Raw genomic sequence first — 20,000 nt, 5'->3', positions numbered from 1 at the left:
TACAGTGAGTGGGGAGTGCGTCATGGTACAGTTAAAGTAAGTGGGGAGTCACGCGAAATAACGTTATACGCGAATCTGGTAGTACATTTCTTTTTATCTTCTTGATATGATAACATTACATCCGCCTTTTGCCATCAGAGAGGGGCTTCGCTCAACCAATCAGAGAGGGGCTTCGTTCAACCAATCAGAGAGGGGTCTGCAGAAATGGGCTCAACCAATCAGAGAGGGGTCTGCAGAAATGGAGCTACGAAAAGTAGAGACGCACACCTCCCTATAGACCAGGAAGTAACCACTACACCTCCCTATAGACCAGGAAGTAACCACTACACCTCCCTATAGACCAGGTGGTAACCACTACACCTCCCTATAGACCAGGTGGTAACCACGACACCTCCCTATAGACCAGGAAGTAACCACTACACCTCCCTATAGACCAGGAAGTAACCACTACACCTCCCTATAGACCAGGAAGTAACCACTACACCTCCCTATAGACCAGGAAGTAACCACTACACCTCCCTATAGACCAGGAAGTAACCACTACACCTCCCTATAGACCAGGAAGTAACCACTACACCTCCCTATAGACCAGGAAGTAACCACTACACCTCCCTATAGACCAGGAAGTAACCACTACACCTCCCTATAGACCAGGAAGTAACCACTACACCTCCCTATAGACCAGGAAGTAACCACTACACCTCCCTATAGACCAGGAAGTAACCACTACACCTCCCTATAGACCAGGAAGTAACCACTACACCTCCCTATAGACCATGAAGTAACCACTACACCTCCCTATAGACCAGGAAGTAACCACTACACCTCCCTATAGACCAGGAAGTAACCACTACACCTCCCTATAGACCAGGAAGTAACCACTACACGGTGGGTGATATCGGTCCATCCCTCTAATGGAGTGTGTGTGTGTGTGTGTTTCAGGTGAACGGGGTGCAGCTGTACGGTAAGTCTCGTCGCGAGGCCGTGGCGTTCCTCCGGGAGGTGCCCCCTCCCTTCACGCTGGCCTGCTGCCGCCACCCCGCCCACCTGGGCAGCGACTACCAGCCCGACCTGGACATGGAGACACAGGCCTGGAGCAACCCCAGTCCTGAACCCAGCCCCAGCACCCCCCTGTCTGCTGGCCCCACCCTGGACCAGGTGAACACACACTTCACACCTTTATTTAAACTCCAAAGGCAACGGAGGGTTCCCTCATTTACAGTCACATCAAGTGCACGACGTACAATAATAAGCCAAAAAGGCAGATACAATTATACTAGGGATCACTTTTTTCCGATACCGCTATCAACCGACACCGATATATGCGGGGTCCCCCCCCCCCCCCCCCCCCCTCCCCAAAAACGGAATAATTTCAGGTAATTAACATTACATATCTCTTGTTGTGGAATTAACACAACATTATGCATAGCCTACTTTTGACAATAAATAAAATAAGAATTTGTTCTTACTTGCTTGCCTGGGTAAATAAAGCTTAAATAAATGTAAAAAAATAAATAATAATAAATACAAATTTAAACCGATACCGATATTTTTCGATATTACATTTGAATGCCAATATCGGTAGGCCGATAAAATCGGACATCCCTAAATTATACAGAATATAAAATCATGATAAGACAAGTAAGAATGACAATCAATTAAAACACGTACAACTTGATTGACAAAGGTTGGAGATCAAGGTTTTAAACTCTGCAACAGAGTATCTCCAGCTTTAAGGACAGTTGGAGTTCATTCCATGATCTAACCTCCGCCGTCGGTGTGTGAGTGTGTGAGTGAATGGGTGAATGTGAGGAACAAGACATTGTAAAGCGCTTTAGATTAAAGCTGCTATATAAATGCACCGTTTACCATTTACACACGCATCTTTTCACTCCGTTAGTCTGATCACTGCAAGTCACAGATCCTCTCACCTGTGCTTATCGTGTCTGTGTGTGTTTATCGTGTCTGTGTGTGTTTATCGTGTCTGTGTGTGTTTATCGTGTCTGTGTGTGTTTATCGTGTCTGTGTGTGTTTATCGTGTCTGTGTGTGTTTATCGTGTCTGTGTGTGTGTTTATCGTGTCTGTGTGTGTTTATCGTGTCTGTGTGTGTTTATCGTGTCTGTGTGTGTGTTTATCGTGTCTGTGTGTGTTTATCGTGTGTGTGCGTTTATCGTGTCTGTGTGTGTTTATCGTGTCTGTGTGTGTTTATCGTGTGTGTGCGTTTATCGTGTCTGTGTGCGTTTATCGTGTCTGTGTGTTTATCGTGTGTGTGTGTGTTTATCGTGTGTGTGTTTATCGTGTGTGTGTGTTTATCGTGTGTGTGTGTTTATCGTGTGTGTGTGTTTATCGTGTGTGTGTGTGTTTATCGTGTCTGTGTGTGTTTATCGTGTGTGTGTGTTTATCGTGTGTGTGTGTTTATCGTGTGTGTGTGTTTATCATGTCTGTGTGTGTTTATCATGTCTGTGTGTGTTTATCGTGTGTGTGTGTGTTTATCGTGTCTGTGTGTGTTTATCGTGTGTGTGTGTGTTTATCGTGTGTGTGTTTATCGTGTGTGCGTGTTTATCGTGTCTGTGTGTGTTTATCGTGCGTGTGTGTGTTTATCGTGCGTGTGTGTGTTTATCGTGTGTGTGTGTGTTTATCGTGTGTGTGTGTGTTTATCGTGTCTGTGTGTGTTTATCGTGTCTGTGTGTGTTTATCGTGTGTGTGTGTTTATCTTGTGTGTGTGTGTTTATCGTGTGTGTGTGTGTTTATCGTGTGTGTCTGTGTGTTTATCGTGTGTGTGTGTGTTTATCATGTCTGTGTGTGTTTATCGTGTCTGTGTGTTTATCGTGTGTGTGTGTGTTTATCGTGTCTGTGTGTGTTTATCGTGTCTGTGTGTGTTTATCGTGTGTGTGTGTGTTTATCGTGTCTGTGTGTGTTTATCGTGTCTGTGTGTGTGTTTACTGTGTCTGTGTGTTTATCATGTGTGTGTGTGTGTGTTTATTGTGTCTGTGTGTTTATCATGTGTGTGTGTGTGTTTATTGTGTCTGTGTGTTTATCGTGTGTGTGTGTGTGTTTATTGTGTCTGTGTGTTTATCATGTCTGTGTGTGTTTATCGTGTCTGTGTGTTTATTGTGTCTGTGTGTTTATCGTGTGTGTGTGTGTGTTTATTGTGTCTGTGTGTTTATCATGTCTGTGTGTGTTTATCGTGTCTGTGTGTGTTTATCGTGTGTGTGTGTGTTTATCGTGTCTGTGTGTGTTTATCGTGTCTGTGTGTGTTTATCGTGTGTGTGTGTGTTTATCGTGTGTGTCTGTGTGTGTTTATCGTGTGTGTTTATCGTGTGTGTCTGTGTGTGTTTATCGTGTGTGTGTGTGTTTATCGTGTGTGTGTGTGTTTATCGTGTGTGTGTGTGTTTATCATGTGTGTCAGATTGAGCTGAAGCTGTCCTCCCTGCTGGTGGGCAGAGCAGCGCTACCAGACGGTGACAGCAGGGGGCAGCAGCAGGTAGATACCCTCCCCCCAGTCTCCTTCTGCCTCCACACACTGTTCTACTCTACCTGCACCACGGCCTGGGGGAATACTCCATTAGGATTGGTTGGTCGGTGTCCATTAACCTCTTAAGCCAGGGGTGTCAAACTCATTTTCACAGAGGGCCACATCAGCATTATGGTTGCCCTCAAAGGGCCAAAGACCGTATAAATGTTAATGTAATGTAAAATAAATGTAGCTACACATTTACACATTGTTAAACATGGTGTTTCTGTATTTATTACTTATTCAAGTTATACATATTGCATATTCATTTGCATAAATGTAAAAATATATGTTAGCTTATGTTATTTTAACAAATAATTTTTGTTTATCAGAACCCCATATTACTCCACCAATCAATGATCAAACCATTCAAGTAAATAACAAAGAAGAATATCATCAAATACAAGCTATGACATTAAGTTTGTTCAAAACCTTTTTGTCACAGTCAAGAGGGGCAGAACTAACAACTGTGAGCTGCAAAGAACACGTGGGACAGATGTAGCAGATGTTACAAAAACAAATGGCTGCACACAACCTTGCAGAGGCCATACATCCAACTAATGGAAGATAGTTTAATTAACTTTAATTAACAGATTGCAGAATGGGTACAGTACAGTACAGCTCAATACACACAATTGTTAAGGGGATGCAGACCAAGACTTTCGACTTGTTTACATCAGGGTCCCCCATTTTCAATTCGTAATGAAATTGCTATTATGTGTCTGCATGAACACACAACTGTAACTGTACTCAAAAATAACAAAATAGGGGTTGTCTCAGTTCACAACTATATTGGTCAAGTTTTGGGTGGGACTTGTTTGCGTCCCTACAGCTTCTTATTCAATTGAGCGAGATGCTCGGTTATGTCACACAGCCAGTTTGCATCTGACAGTTCAGACAATATTTCTTCAACCCTTTGTTACCTATTCCGCCTGGATCTTTTTTGTATTTTGGGCTGTAAAATTGTCAAAGAATGTCTGAGGAGTAAGTGCTTTTGGCTTTTTTCCTTTGTTACCTCAGATGTTCAACATACATGTATGTGTAAGAATGTGTAATAACTAAGGCTGTCAAAGTTAAAGCTTTATTAACGCATTAACCCACAATTATTTGAACACTGCTATTTTTTAACCCAATATTAATGTAATTTTTTATTTTTTATTTTTTACCCGGGCTCTTGGGGGGCCACATCAAATGACGTGGCGGGCCGGATTTGGCCCCGCGGGCCGTGAGTTTGACACCTATGTCTTAAGCCCTAGCCCTATTTTCTGAAAAGCCGCCTAAAATACATACCTAATTAAATGGAATATTGCTCCACTTCTACAAGGTCCATTTGCATGTCCTTGGTATCTAGGGACATCTATGGGCCTCAGTGAATTTACTCCCAGTGTCAGAAATATTGTGCCTGTTACTAGGCTTGCTTAAATTGTGATGAAACAAAGGAGAATATGAATTATGATTTTTCTTTGCATCTTTGACGGTGAATAACACCATGCTAAAAATGACCAGACATGACAAACTGCCACTGAGCTCGTTCAATACCTTCTTGAGATCACGTGTATAAAGAATCTAAGAAAATGAATAAAGGGAAGATGATTAAACAGAAGGTTTTGTAGATACAGTACTGGATTCTCCCATCCGGACCAATGCAATTTTAAATATTATTATAGAATATAGAATAGCAGGCCTATAAATTATTTTATTATAGCCAATTCGCACATTTATGGATTGGGCCAAATCTTCTCTTTCAAATGACCGAGTTCAATTTGGATTTAGTATCACCAGGCGTGCATGAAGAACAGATAATGAAATCTACTGTATGTACAGTAGGTTTTTTATTCTTGCAAGAGCTCCGCCATTTTGTAACTGATTTCAAATCGGATGGTTGCTAAATGCTCAAAATAAGGGACTGTGCTCCAATATATGCCAATAACGTTCAGTTTTGTGGTATATAATCCAGAGTAATAAGAAAAATAAAAGATAATAATCAGGAAGTGATTTGCTTTCAGAAAGCTAGAAGCCTTTGGGAAGTGTAGTTTTGAAAAATTCCAACGCTCATTGAAAGCTCTGGATGTCCTCTTCTCAATATGAGTCAAAATGACTACATTCACCCACGGCCGGTAATTCAAAATGGCCGATTTCCGCGATAACACATTTAAAAAAAACTAAAATCTAACTAATAACACTTTAACCTATTGGTAAACAAACGTATTGATGAAAATATACATTATAACTGCTGTTGTGACATGGTTATGATGTTTATTCTTGAATACATTTGAAAAATAATTATGTCAGACAGTGTAGAGAGCTTGATTTATGACGTGATGTCATTTTGGACTCTCCTCCTAGTCTCCTTCTGCCTAGACACACTGTTCTACTCTACCTCTATCACGGCCTGGGTGAATACTCCATTCTGATTGGTTGGTAATGGAGTTGATAAGAGTTGATAATGGACGCCTGCTACTTTATTCCAACTAATCATGTCTGATCACCATTCTAAATGAGTGCGCTGACTGACTCACTAGATATTGTCATCGGCTAGAAAGCTAATGTTATGCTAGCAGTATATTTAACACAGAGCTTGGGTAGCTATTAGGGGTGGGACGATATGCTTTCGAACCGTGTACCGTACGGTACGACCCCCACGGTTCGGGGCGTCTGTCTATCGTACGGTTCAGATGACGCGCAAATAAAAAAAATCATTTGGCGGAGCCGGGAGAGGTGAGCACTGGCTGCAGGCAGCAGCAGCACTGCAGCCAGGTGCTAGTCAGTTTGTGTAAAAATGGCAAGCACAATATAAATCAATCTTCATTATGACTTTAAAAACATAGCCATTAACATTACATAGGCCTACACACATCTTGCCATAGCGTTAGCAGTTTGTACAACACAACGCACGTTTTAACTATGGTAGACCCGCTAGCCCGCCAGCTAATACAGTCAATGAAATGTTACCGTAGCTACTAGCTAGCAGAGGAGGAAATGGGAGTCTGAGAGGCGGGGTGTTTAAAGACAATGATAGGCGTTTATTCAACATCCAAGAAGGCTAACATACAACTGTGTTTTACTAACTCCAACCGGGACTATTGCCGCTTTCCTACTGCATGGTGATGTTATGAACTCCTAACGTTACCGGAGCTGATAACATTGCCTGAGCTGAAGGTCCGTGCCACTAAAATGTCCGTGGGGACCCGCCAACCCATAGATAGTTCCAACTCACCGAATTACGTAATCCACCACAGTTGCACTCAATATTTAAATAATGTTAGTCTAAATAAATGTAGACAGATAATGTACTTATTTTAAAAATAGAATGAACAGAGCAGTGTTGTTTTTAAACAGTACAGTGTGTGTGTGTTAGCAGAAAACTAATCGTTCCATTCAGAACTGACAATCAGGGAATTTAAACATGGTTGACATTGTTTTTTTGTGTTTATATTAACACTTTGAGCGCCAGCCGTGTTTTCCTTTTTACCCCCTTGAATGCCACCATCCACGGCCAATGTTAACGTTAATATCACCTAATCTATGTTTTAAATTATGGCTATGTGTCTAATCTGCCCGTTGCTTATCAAAGAATCATTTTCCAGTCAACATTGTCAAGGCAGATTGTTTTTTTATCGCTTCATTTCCGTTTGATAGCATTTTGAAAATCACCCGTTTTCGGGGAAAAAACAACCCATGCCTATGATAATCGCCTTTTACTGGAATATTCCAGAACGTTGTCATTTGTCGGCCTATTTATGAATCGTTTTCAAATAAACGCTAGATGATCGATAGTATATGTGTGCGCACGCACGCTTGTGCCGTGTGCTGATAATCGCTGCTCTTATTTCCTCATGGCTTTTACAGTCAAAACAGCCATATCACATATCACATAAACGCTTATATATCCGTAAAAACGAGTCTGATTATCCTAACACTGATAACATAGATTCCTTACCTGAGGTCAGATGGTATTCAAATGGTTTATTCCAATTTCCGATCGCCATTCGAAAAAATCGATAATTGTATTGATCCATCGTGTGTACAGTATAACCCATATTCGCCGTGGCTCAGAGGCTCCAGAATTGGCTGCATCAGTGAGAAGTAAAATGTGGAGTAAGAAATCCGTTCTCCCATTCACTTTCATTGAGTCCATTCCAAAAGGGTGATTTACCATCTGGGAGACGATAGGGGGCGCTTTTTTCACATCTGAGCGCCGGCGGTCCCTGGATCTCCAACGGTAGGCTCGCGTGATGCAATATGATTTCAGATCGCTAATAAAAATTTAAAATAAACGAGAATACTCGTGACGTGGCATTCAACGGTCGGGGCGTAAACCCGAGAAAAGCCGTGAGTGGCATACAAAATGTTAAAGAAAGGAAAGTCTAGTGCTGGCTGAGCATATTGTTTGTTTGCACTAAGTTAATACTTTGACAAATGTAGCCTATATTTTTCAGTCAGTTCGGTCTTTGTGTGCCAAACATTATTTAAGGCTGTAAACACTGTAACACTGTACATTTTTTTTTTATAAATGAGAAGCATGTTTAGATTTGAGTGTTAAATTTCTTTTTAAATTAACGTATATCGAACCGAAAACCGTGACCCCAAAACCGTGATATGAACCGAACCGTCCATTTTGTGAACCGTCCCACCCCTAGTAGCTATCCAGCTGTCTAATTTACACCCCAAACAGATAAGCTGCTGTTGGCGGTACTGGTACATACAGTTTGTTTGTTCGTGAATTTTATTTTTTTGGGGGGGTAAATTAGATGGTTGGATAGCTACCTAAGCTTTGTGTTAAACATACTGTTAAGATCATATTCACTGTTTGCAAACGTTATGCAATGCCAGCAACCGTAAAGCCTGCTAGCATAACATTATCTTTCTAGCTGATGACAACAAACAACAAAAACTAGTTCCAGGTATTATTCAGATTCATTCATTCAGTGTTAACACGTTGGGTGCCGTTAACACATTCGGGGCCAACCACGCATATATACGTGTTTCGGTGCCATGCTTAACACATTGATTACCACTGGTGAACATGGTAAAACGTGGTTAAATGCCACCATCCACTTCAATGATAGCGTTGTGAACGCATAATCTCTGTCTTAAATTATGGCTATGTGTCTAATCTGCCCGTCGTTTATCAATGACTTGTTTGCAGTCAACATTGTTGAAACGGATTGTTTTTTAATCGGTTCATTTCCGTTTTATAGCCTTTTGAAAAGCCCTCGTTTTTCAGGAAAATATATAGATTCCGTGATAAACGGCATTTACTGGAATATTCTGGCATACACAAAAACTGTCATTTTTCTGCCTATTTATGAATCGTTTTCAAATAAACGCTAGATTATCGATAGTATATGTGTACTTATGCATGCTATAGAAGCGGGCTGAAATATCGATTCTCTCATTTCCTGATCACCGCTGTAAGATTCTGATCAAACTGGCCAGTATCACGTCTTCGTCTGTTTGGCCCTCCATCCAATTCCTCTGCGTTGTGTACTTTTAATGGTCCTGACGTCTCCGATACTGGTAGATAAGATCCTTATCTTCCCCCGTTAGTGCAATCCATAAACCATAATACTTCTCCACTTCCGTAAGAATTCGACACTTCGACACTGTGAGATACCTTATGAGGAGAAGCGCTGTTTTATTGCTATAAACAGAACCTCATGTTATCAGATGTTATCAAATTGTATCGTCCTTGAAGAGTCTATTCTAATGATCTCTCGGTGTGTTCAGATTGTCCTTTTGTTATTCAGTCCAATAGTGGTCAGGCCTATTCGTTAGCCTGAACCCTCCTCGTGTTAGCCGAAGCTAATGATGTCGTGGCATTCTTCCTCCTCCCCCCCCCCCCCCCTCTCTCGTGATAAGAGGAGAGAGAGAGTCCTCAAATTGATCTCAGTCCTACTCGCTCTCGGTCAGATTATCGTCTGAGTCAGATTCTAGTCTGCTCAACACCCGGAAACACCGTTCGACTTATAGATGTTCGTCGTCGCAACGACGGCCCCGCCTTCTGGTTGTCATGCGACGTGTTGTCATGACAACTGCATAACCTTTAACACTAATAAACTCACGTTTCATTAAGATGAACCTCTCTCCCTCCTGTCCTGGGAGACAGTACACTCTAATCTCAGATGTTCTTCTAAGGAATTCATAACAAAACCCTTGCTGACGCGGCCTGTGCCTGTGAAACCACTGGTTCCACCACCGTTCTATCACCGTCTCCTGCTTCCATGCACATTTCGATCTACCATTTTAGCTGTGGTCATCTCTCCCCAATCTATACATCACATACATTGAAAAAGCACCGTTTTCTCTCAATCCCCCCTTGATTCTTATCACCCCTCAGAATCATAAGACTACTTGGTTTTTCAATTAATTATACACAAAAATAGACTCATAACAATTAGGGCCCCGCCGTCTGCTGTTTTCCTTTTGTTTTCCATTACCCGCATCACACCCAAACCAGAAAGGATAAACAACGGTCATGGAGGAGAGAGAGAGAGAGAGACAGAGAAAAACACAGAAAAACACAGATTGCAACTTTTCAGACGACACACCTAAACCCTTCGGCCCCCCTATTCGGTACCCCACGTCCAAATCAGAGCGCTCCCTTCCCTCTCTTACAGTACACCTCCCATCTCGGGCCGGTTCCGTCTTCTAGGGCAAGGGCCCCTTTCAGTGACGGCTCCTTTCCTGAGCTGGTCCCCCTCCCAGGGCGCGGTCCCCTAGGCAAAAATGTCTCCCCTGGTCTGCTACTGCTCAGTGTCTCTGGCTGTCCTCTCCACATCTGCTCCTCCACCGCCGCCGTCTCCTCTCTCTCGTCGTGGATGATCTGTGTACCAGGCGGTGCCTGGCCCCTGCGGCTTCCTCCTCCTCCAGTCTGTCCTCCTGGCCATCTCCATCGCTGTCGGTGTCATTCCCCCCTTGAAAGCAGAAACACAACACCGGCAGTCGTCTGTCCATTCGACTTCCCTTGTTTTGCTATTAGTCTACCATGGCTTTGGGCCTGCAGCTCGTTCTCTATATATTTTTTTCCTCTGCAAGCCCCTATTTGTTCTCTATTAGTCCCCCACCTTCTCAACACCCATATCTAATCCTACAGGGCTGTTCCCTGTTTTGTTGTCTTCCGGCGTGACACCAGCAGCTAAACGATACCCACTCGGCGCTCTACGTTTGTCCCACGGGTGACCCCCAGCGCGCGCCAGTTCTTTCTGGTGACGTGTCCCCTCAAGACTCTGCCTATTTATTAGGTGTGAGAAGGCCCCACTGGACTTCCATCTTTATTCCATAATTAACCCATTCAAATAACTGCACCTCCTCTGTCTGTGCAATTCTTATTTAATCCATTGTATGATTAAACTCTATATCTAATATTATTATTATAATAATAATCCACTCTCTGTGCTAAATATTCCCCTATGGGTAATGAAAACTCCCCAGCACTACCCCCCCTCCACCACTAGGTGGCGACCTACTCCTCCTCTATGGTGGTTTAGTTGACGTGTCACTTCCTGATTCTAAACCCCTCGTGGCTCTGCGGCCATTTTGACTCGGTGCAAATGGCTACTCTCTCAACAAACGAACGCTGCCCTTCCTTCCAAGGCCTAAAAACACAGCTGTTTTTCCTCTCTTTCCTATCCATTATCAGGGGACGCTTCCTCAGACTAATACTCTTGCCTGATCGGACATAATACACACTGGTACAATCTCCTTTCGACTTTCCTTCTGTTATGAAAACAGTCCCGCCATAACAATTTTTCGATCTGATTCAAGCGCCCCCCCCCCCCCTTTCCTCATCTCGCATTTACCCTCCTTAAACCAAAACTGTGCAGCCTGCCTCGTTTGCTTTTCATTCTCTGTAGATAACACCCTCGATTTTCACCATGGCTCTCTGCTCATATTATCACAGCTGGCATTCTCTCTGTCGAACTAGAAATGTTTACGTTTACGGATTCACTATCTGTTCGTTTTTATTTGGCTTAAGAGATCAAAACAACCGTGTGCACAGTGAACTCACATTTTTGATCGGAGCGCTGTTTCCCCTACAGCGCTGGTTCGCCTCCTGACCGCTCGACTCGCCGCTCTCTCCCAGGGCTGGCCGGCCTTGCTTCGATCATGATTCTCCCACACATTGATGACTGTTGTCCACTGTCGCCCCATTATTGAAAAAGTCTTTATCCGTTGTTCTTATCTCTTGCAAATCCGGCTGTCATCAACAACCAACTGCTCCCGTTGTTTTAATCTCTTGCAAATCCGGGTCCCAACGGCATCAACTGTAAGATTCTGATCAAACTGGCCAGTATCACGTCTTCGTCTGTTTGGCCCTCCATCCAATTCCTCTGCGTTGTGTACTTTTAATGGTCCTGACGTCTCCGATACTGGTAGATAAGATCCTTATCTTCCCCCGTTAGTGCAATCCATAAACCATAATACTTCTCCACTTCCGTAAGAATTCGACACTTCGACACTGTGAGATACCTTATGAGGAGAAGCGTTGTTTTATTGCTATAAACAGAACCTCATGTTATCAGATGTTATCAAATTGTATCGTCCTTGAAGAGTCTATTCTAATGATCTCTCGGTGTGTTCAGATTGTCCTTTTGTTATTCAGTCCAATAGTGGTCAGGCCTATTCGTTAGCCTGAACCCTCCTCGTGTTAGCCGAAGCTAATGATGTCGTGGCATTCTTCCTCCTTCCCCCCCCCCCCCTCTCTCGTGATAAGAGGAGAGAGAGAGTCCTCAAATTGATCTCAGTCCTACTCGCTCTCGGTCAGATTATCGTCTGAGTCAGATTCTAGTCTGCTCAACACCCGGAAACACCGTTCGACTTATAGATGTTCGTCGTCGCAACGACGGCCCCGCCTTCTGGTTGTCATGCGACGTGTTGTCATGACAACTGCATAACCTTTAACACTAATAAACTCACGTTTCATTAAGATGAACCTCTCTCCCTCCTGTCCTGGGAGACAGTACACTCTAATCTCAGATGTTCTTCTAAGGAATTCATAACAAAACCCTCGCTGACGCGGCCTGTGCCTGTGAAACCACTGGTTCCACCACCGTTCTATCACCGTCTCCTGCTTCCATGCACATTTCGATCTACCATTTTAGCTGTGGTCATCTCTCCCCAATCTATACATCACATACATTGAAAAAGCACCGTTTTCTCTCACCGCGCACACACAGACACACACACACACACACACACACACACACACATATGGGACACGTTGATATATCTGTGAAAAAAGCTCTGATTACCCCAAGACTGGTCAAATAGATTCCTTACCTCAGATCAGATGTTATCCAAAAAGATGATTCCAATTCCTGATCGCCATTCCAAATATCGATCGCGTTTATTGATTCAGCGTTGGGTACTGTAAATATATATTCCACGCTGTTCTGAGGGCCGGCGATCACTTGGTCTCTTCAGTTGGCTTGACGGAAAAGTAAAATGAGGAAACTGCCCCCCCCCCCCCCCTTCATCAGTCTAAACTAATGGGGTGCAGTTACACAGGGAGAGACGATAGGGGGCGGTATCTTCCCAATTGAGCTCAGAGAGACTCTGCAACACTAGCGTGAGGCTCGATTGATGAAATATGAATTCAAATTGCCAATAAAAAAATATACGACAAATAAACGCTATATGTTGTTGGCGGCACTCAACTAGCGGCATGAACTAACGACTTATAGCGTTGTTGGCATCCAAAGTGTTAAAGGGCCAACCACGTATATATACGTGGCAAGGTTGTTTTGGCTTTTATTCCATTGTAATATCCTACTCAATGTCACGAGCGGCACTGCAGATTTACCCTACTCTTGGAATTCGGAAAAGTGCATTACCGGCCAGATCCTCGTAGGGGCGCTGTCTCGATAATGCAGTGTTCCCTGTTACAAACCAGTGTTTTTTCTTTTATTTATTATGAATGGACTTTTCTGTTAGCCTAAAGCTATGCATGTAGCCGATCGCCAGAAATAGTTTTTGGGACGCTGAATTCAGTATGCAGTAAAGGAATATAGCATCAGCCAATGGACATATGGATCTACCAGATGGCGATCGATAACTGGGAAATCCTTTTTGAAGTCCAACCGGCCACAGGTAAGAGCGATTTGACGTCAATTTCAGCTTGGTCGGGCCTTGCTTTGATAGCCATCCACCCGGTCAGCGAATGAGGCTACTGAGGCTAATGCCGTTATTGGTAATCAATAATCAGAAACGACGTCCCCCGCCCCCCCCCTTTTCATGCATTCATGCATTTTTAACTCTAGCTTGTCTATAGCCGAAACGCCATTAGATTTAACGTTATTAGCTTATAATAATGGATTGGATTTATATAGCGCTCTTCATGACACCCCAGTGACCCCAGAGCGCTTCACAGAGTCCATTATTCGTTCATACACAGTCATACCGGTGGTGGTAAGCTACAATTGCAGCCAGAGCTGCCCTGAGGCAGACTCACGGAAGCGTGGCGAATAATCATCGCCTACGGCCCCTCCGACCACCACCAACATTCATTCACATGCATACACATTCATACGAGGCAAGTAGGTTAAGTGTCTTGCCCAAGGACACAACGGCAGTGGGATGGACATGGGCTTGAGCGGGATTCGAACCACCAACCCTTCGATCATTGGACGACCCGCTCTACCCCTGAGCCACGCCGCCCTATATCTTAGCACCCTATATCTCGCGTTCCAGGAAATACCCCAGAACATTCTGCTATAACATTCATATTCAAGATGCTATAAAATGGGAACGTATTGATGAAAAAATTATTTATTTAAGGCATATTGAAGGGACCGTTTATAGTGTCAATTGACAATGAGACAGATAGCAATAATATAAAGTATAGATTTAGCTCTACAAACAGCCTCACGCACAATGAAAGGTTGTTATGATATGCTGGCCGTATAGAGTGGGCCCTGTCTAATCCCAATGGCCCCGAATGTGTTAACGTAGAACTACGTTTCTGTCGCCCAACCGTTGAGTGCCGGAAACGTAGATCTACGTTTTTCTCACAGTATTTCTTTTAATCGCTATTGCCATTCATAATTCAGCGGGGCACCTTGTGCATGCTGTACTGAGTGTGTCTGAGCTGGCAGACGTTCTTATACCGCCATCTAACGCCTTCGGCCATTATTGCACCCCATTAGAAACGGGTTAGTTTATTTTTTCTACCGAGCTGCGGCGTGGAGGCGGGTCCTAAACACTCCGGCAAAACACACGCTTGTAGGGATGGTTTGAACAACTGACCCCGCCCGCCCATTCATGTTGCAATGACCAACAACGTCGGAGACAGGATCGCTGTGGATAACTGGAATGGCGATCATATAATTGGATTATTTTTTTTGCATTACATCAGATACAAGGTAAGAACACTATATATAAATTTGATTGTTGATATGATATTTATTTCTACCGCGATTGAAGCTATAGTCTGTGTTTTATGTGTGTGGCTGTTTTCCGTTGGGTGCAGGAGGGGGGGGTATGCCGGTCTAAACCACATTGCATGCTTGCACGAGGAAGGATAATGGTGATGATCTAGCGTTGATTTCAGGAAGATTCGATAATCAGGCGAAAAATTACTGTTTATTGAATTACACAAAAACGCTGTTTTCGCGTCTTTTCCCTGGAATTACTCAGAAGCACAAACTATATTCATATTCAAAACAGTATAAAACGGAAATGTACGGATGAAAAAATAATCAGTTTTTTGCACGTTGACTGGAAGCAACTCACTGACACTCGACGGCGTTATTAGACCCATAGCTATACTATAAAATATAGGTTTAGCTCTACAAACTACAACTACGTTTACATGGGGTTAATGGACGGCAAGGCCAGGTCACTTCCCGGAAGGGGTGTGGCACTCAATGTGTTAATGTTGAAAACGCATGGAAACACGAATAGATGCTCCTTATTTCTATTTATTTATTTAAATTTTTGGCCGTTGGCAATCATATAAGCGGGATACTGCCCTTTGAGCTGAACATTAACATATTTTAATAACTCTGCGGAGGCAACCTGCCTGGTTCTCTGCCTCCACCTTCTCCATTAAAATATGTTAATGTGCAGCTTTGTTGGGCATTATTATTGATATGACTGTTTTAGAGCTTAGCTTCAGGCACGTAAGATGCCCAGGAAAATGCGTTTCTTTATGTCTCTAACCTCAGACCGGGCAGTAGTATCATCAAGCCTATTGTTTTTCTTGTCTTGTTTAGCCTGATGATTGGTAGCCCGTGACATGCCAACAGTTAATGTCGGATGCCCCACATGATCTGCATTAACGAGGGGCGGTGAATAGAGCCCACACACTACATACAGTGGCTGTGGCATCAACACTGCCTACAGTCAGTTTTAAGGAAGGCCTCTCTTAACATTTCTTACACCCACGTCCACGTTGAGCAACCGTACCGGGAGCTACATCAGTGGGTGGTTCATGTGTCCTTCATGAGAAGGTTGGTTGGTCCTCTCTGATGGAGAGGCGCAACAAACACTGGTATTTGTTCATCTTTAAGGCCCTTATTGGTAAGCTACCTCCTTATACTACATCATTATTGGTAAGCTACCTCCTTATACTACATCATTATTGATAAGCTACCTCCTTATACTACATCATTATTGGTAAGCTGCCTCCTTATACTACATCATTATTGGTAAGCTGCCTCCTTATACTACATCATTATTGGTAAGCTACCTCCTTATACTACATCATTATTGGTAAGCTACCTCCTTATACTACATCATTATTGGTAAGCTACCTCCTTATACTACATCATTATTGGTAAGCTACCTCCTTATACTACATCATTATTGGTAAGCTACCTCCTTATACTACATCATTATTGGTAAGCTACCTCCTTATACTACATCATTATTGGTAAGCTACCTCCTTATACTACATCATTATTGATAAGCTACCTCCTTATACTACATCATTATTGGTAAGCTGCCTCCTTATACTACATCATTATTGGTAAGCTGCCTCCTTATACTACATCATTATTGGTAAGCTACCTCCTTATACTACATCATTATTGGTAAGCTACCTCCTTATACTACATCATTATTGGTAAGCTACCTCCTTATACTACATCATTATTGGTAAGCTACCTCCTTATACTACATCATTATTGGTAAGCTACCTCCTTATACTACATCATTATTGGTAAGCTACCTCCTTATACTACATCATTATTGGTAAGCTACCTCCTTATACTACATCATTATTGGTAAGCTACCTCCTTATACTACATCATTATTGGTAAGCTACCTCCTTATACTACATCATTATTGGTAAGCTACCTCCTTATACTACATCATTATTGGTAAGCTACCTCCTTAAACTACATCATTATTGGAATGGAATTTTTTAACCTATGGAACCCGTTCTAGTGACTGGCTGGTCCTTAAGGTCCAGTTTGCTCTGAACAGGGTAAACTGCATTTTGCTACGATGCCCCTCCAGCTCATGGAATGAACTCCAACGGTCCTTAAAGTTTGAGATTCTCTCCTCTGTTGCAGAATTTAAAACCTTTATCTCCAACCTTTGTCAATCAGGTTTTACTTGTTGTCTTATTGTTATGATTTTATGTGCTGTGTGATTTTGATATGCTCTTTTTTGGTGCTTATTTCTGTATGTACACTTGGCATCACTGTAAATCAGGGAAACCTCAGTTGCCTTTTGAGTTTAAATAAAGGTTAAATATAAAATATAAAGGGGCACGTTTCTGCCCTGTTTTTAGGGACATTCAGGTATTGTACCCAGGTGCTTATGGCAGTGCAGATAGGCATGTTAAAGTGGGTGGACTATCCCTTTATAATGTTGTATATGACCTTGTGTTCTTTTCTCATGTGTTGCTTGCTATGATCTAAGTTGATGAAGACGTATGATGATTTAATTGAAAGGTTGTTTAAATAGTTTACATTGATTTGCTGGGGAGCAACACTATTGGACTGGAAGTCATTCTCATAGATGTGTTAATTAAAATGACTATTGGATTAATTTGTTTCACTATCTCCTAGGAACCAGTGGCCGTGCAGGATGTGCCACAGGAGGAGCCTCTGACGGAAGCCCTACAAGAGGAGGAGGAAGAGGAGGAAGAGGAGGAGGAGGAGGAGGAGGAGGAGAAGGAAGAGGAGGAGGAGGAGGAGGAGAGTTGGCGCTGTGGTCCCCAGACGTGTTGGTGTTGGAGCTGGAGAAGGAGAAAGACAGAGGCATGGGCTTCAGCATCCTCGACTACCAGGTGAGCAGGGAGTTGAACTAGCAACCCCACCCACTCCTCTCTCTCTCCCCCTCCTCTCTCTCTTTCCCCCTCTCTCTCTCTCTCTCTCTCTCTCTGTCTCTCTCTCTCTTCCCCCTCTCTCTCTCTCTCTCTCTCTCTCTCTCTCTCTCTCTCTCTCTCTCTCCACCCTCTCTCTCTCGCGCTCTCTCTCTCATCCCTGACGTGTGGTGGGAACATGAGACATCTCTCGCTCTCCCCCTTCTCTCCCTCCCTCCCTCCCCCCTCCCCTCCTCCCCTCTCCCCTCTCTCTCTCTCTCTCTCTCTCTCTCTCTCTTTCTCTCTCTCTCTCTCTCTCTCTCTCTCTCTCTCTCTCTCTCTCTCTCTCTCTCTCTCTCTCTCTCTCTCAATTCAATTCAATTCAAGTGGCTTTATTGGCATGACGCAGCTTGTACATGTTGCCAAAGCAAATGGTTGATAACATAAGCATGGATTACAAAACACATATTAATGTCATAGTATATACAAAAATGTTCATCATAAAATAGAACATAAAATATTACGGCAATAAACATGTCAGGTGACTGTCACCACTGTCCCTCAGTTTGTGGCAGGCAGCAACATAGGCTGCTGCTAGCTCACAGCTTGTTGAGTCCTCCCCTAGTAGGACTGGTAGTTTTCCTGTATCTGGTAGTGCAAGAAAACCTTTTGTTATTAGTTCAAATTTTTTAAAATGCGTTTCTCTAATATCTTTATATTTTTCACATTTGGTGAGGAAGTGCAACTCAGTTTCAGGCTCATGAGGATGCAATGACTGCATAGCCTTTGCTCTGCAGGGAGCCAGGTGTTCCTGTGCCTCCCCTTTTCAACAGCGAGGCTGTGCTCACTCAGTCTGTATTTAGTCAAGGTTCTTTTTAGTTGTTGATCAGTCACCATGCTCAAATAATCTGCTATGGTGTACTGTCGATTTAGAGCCAGATAGCACTGCATTTTGCTCTGTGCTTTTGTTTGTGTTTTCCAATAGGTGATGTAGTTTGTTTTAGCTGTGTAGTAATTTGATTTATTCTGATAGGTGATGTGTTCTGTTCCTGAGGTGTGTTAAGAGAGCAGGTTTGTGGACTCAGCCTCAGGACCAGCTGGGTAAGGGGGTTCCTGATGCTCCTCAGCTCTTGGCACTGCAGGGCTTGATAATGGTACGAGAGGGGGTCACTTCGTTTTAGGTGTGTCCAAAAGTTAATTGCTCTTTTTTGTATTTTTAGTATTAGTGGGTAACGGCCTAATTCTGCCCTGCATGCATTGTTTGTAGTTTTCCTCTGGACATGTAGGATAATCTTACAGAACTCTGCATGCAGGGTCTCAATGGGGTGTTTGTCCCATTGGGTAAAGTCTTGTTTTGTAAGTGGACCCCACACCTCACTGCCATAGAGTGCAATTGGTTCAATAACACATTCAATTAATTTTAACCAGATTCGAATTGGTATTTCTTTTTATGGCGTAGAAAGGCCCGGCGTGCTTTCCCTCTCAGCTCATTGACGCTTCCTTAAAATGTCCAGTTGAACTTAGTTTTAGGCCTAAATAGGTGTAATGTGTGCAGTACTCTACATGTTTTGTACCAATTGAGAACTTTGGTAGGACGTCCTAAGATCTGGATCTTTTTTGGAATATCATTATTTTGGTCTTTTTGGGTTTACTGCCAGGGCCCAGGTCTGACAGTAATGCTCTAGCAGGTCCAGGCTCTGCTGTAGGCCATCTGCTGTGGGGGACAACACAACCAAGTCATCTGCAAAGAGCAGGCAGTTCACTTCCCGATTGTGGAGACTTACACCGGGGGCAGAGGACTTTTCTAGTATATTAGCCAATTCATTAATATAGATATTGAAGAGTGCCAGGCTGAGGTTGCAGCCCTGACGAACGCCTCCCCCTTGGGTAAAGAATTCTGTTCTTTTTTTGCCATTTTTTAAGCTGCACATATTACCAGAGTAATTGATTTAATAATATCATATGTTTTACCCCCTACACCACTCTCTATAACTTTATAGAACAGTCCTGTATGCCAAATAGAATCAAAAGCCTTTTGAAAGTCAATAAAACAGGCATATATTTTGGTTTTATTTTGGTTTATATGTTTATCAATTAGGGTATGTAGGTTGTAAATATGATCGGTTGTGCGGTGTTTTGGTATAAATTTCAATTTGGCTTTTACTCAAGACATTGTGCTTGGTAAGGAAGTTTAAAAAGTCTGGTATTCATAATACTACAGAAAACCTTCCC

The 20,000-nt window shown here is 43.0% G+C and overlaps 1 protein-coding gene across 1 annotated transcript in view; it reads left to right on the top strand.

Moving 5' to 3' along the window:
* patj (PATJ crumbs cell polarity complex component) overlaps positions 1-20,000 on the top strand; it is a gene marked incomplete at its 3' end in the record, with an annotated part of 330,847 nt that overhangs the window by 153,879 nt on the left and 156,968 nt on the right. The window contains 4 exon segments of the mRNA XM_084311517.1: positions 943-1,158; positions 3,410-3,484; positions 17,533-17,614; positions 17,617-17,753. Of these exon segments, the coding sequence (XP_084167643.1) occupies positions 943-1,158; positions 3,410-3,484; positions 17,533-17,614; positions 17,617-17,753 (510 nt within the window).

Source organism: Notolepis coatsorum (assembly GCF_963971535.1).
Source record: "Notolepis coatsorum genome assembly, chromosome: 3".
Taxonomy (NCBI): domain Eukaryota; kingdom Metazoa; phylum Chordata; class Actinopteri; order Aulopiformes; family Paralepididae; genus Notolepis; species Notolepis coatsorum.
The sequence above is the reverse complement of the archived record's forward strand: the minus strand, read 5'-3'. Positions and strand labels throughout refer to the sequence as shown.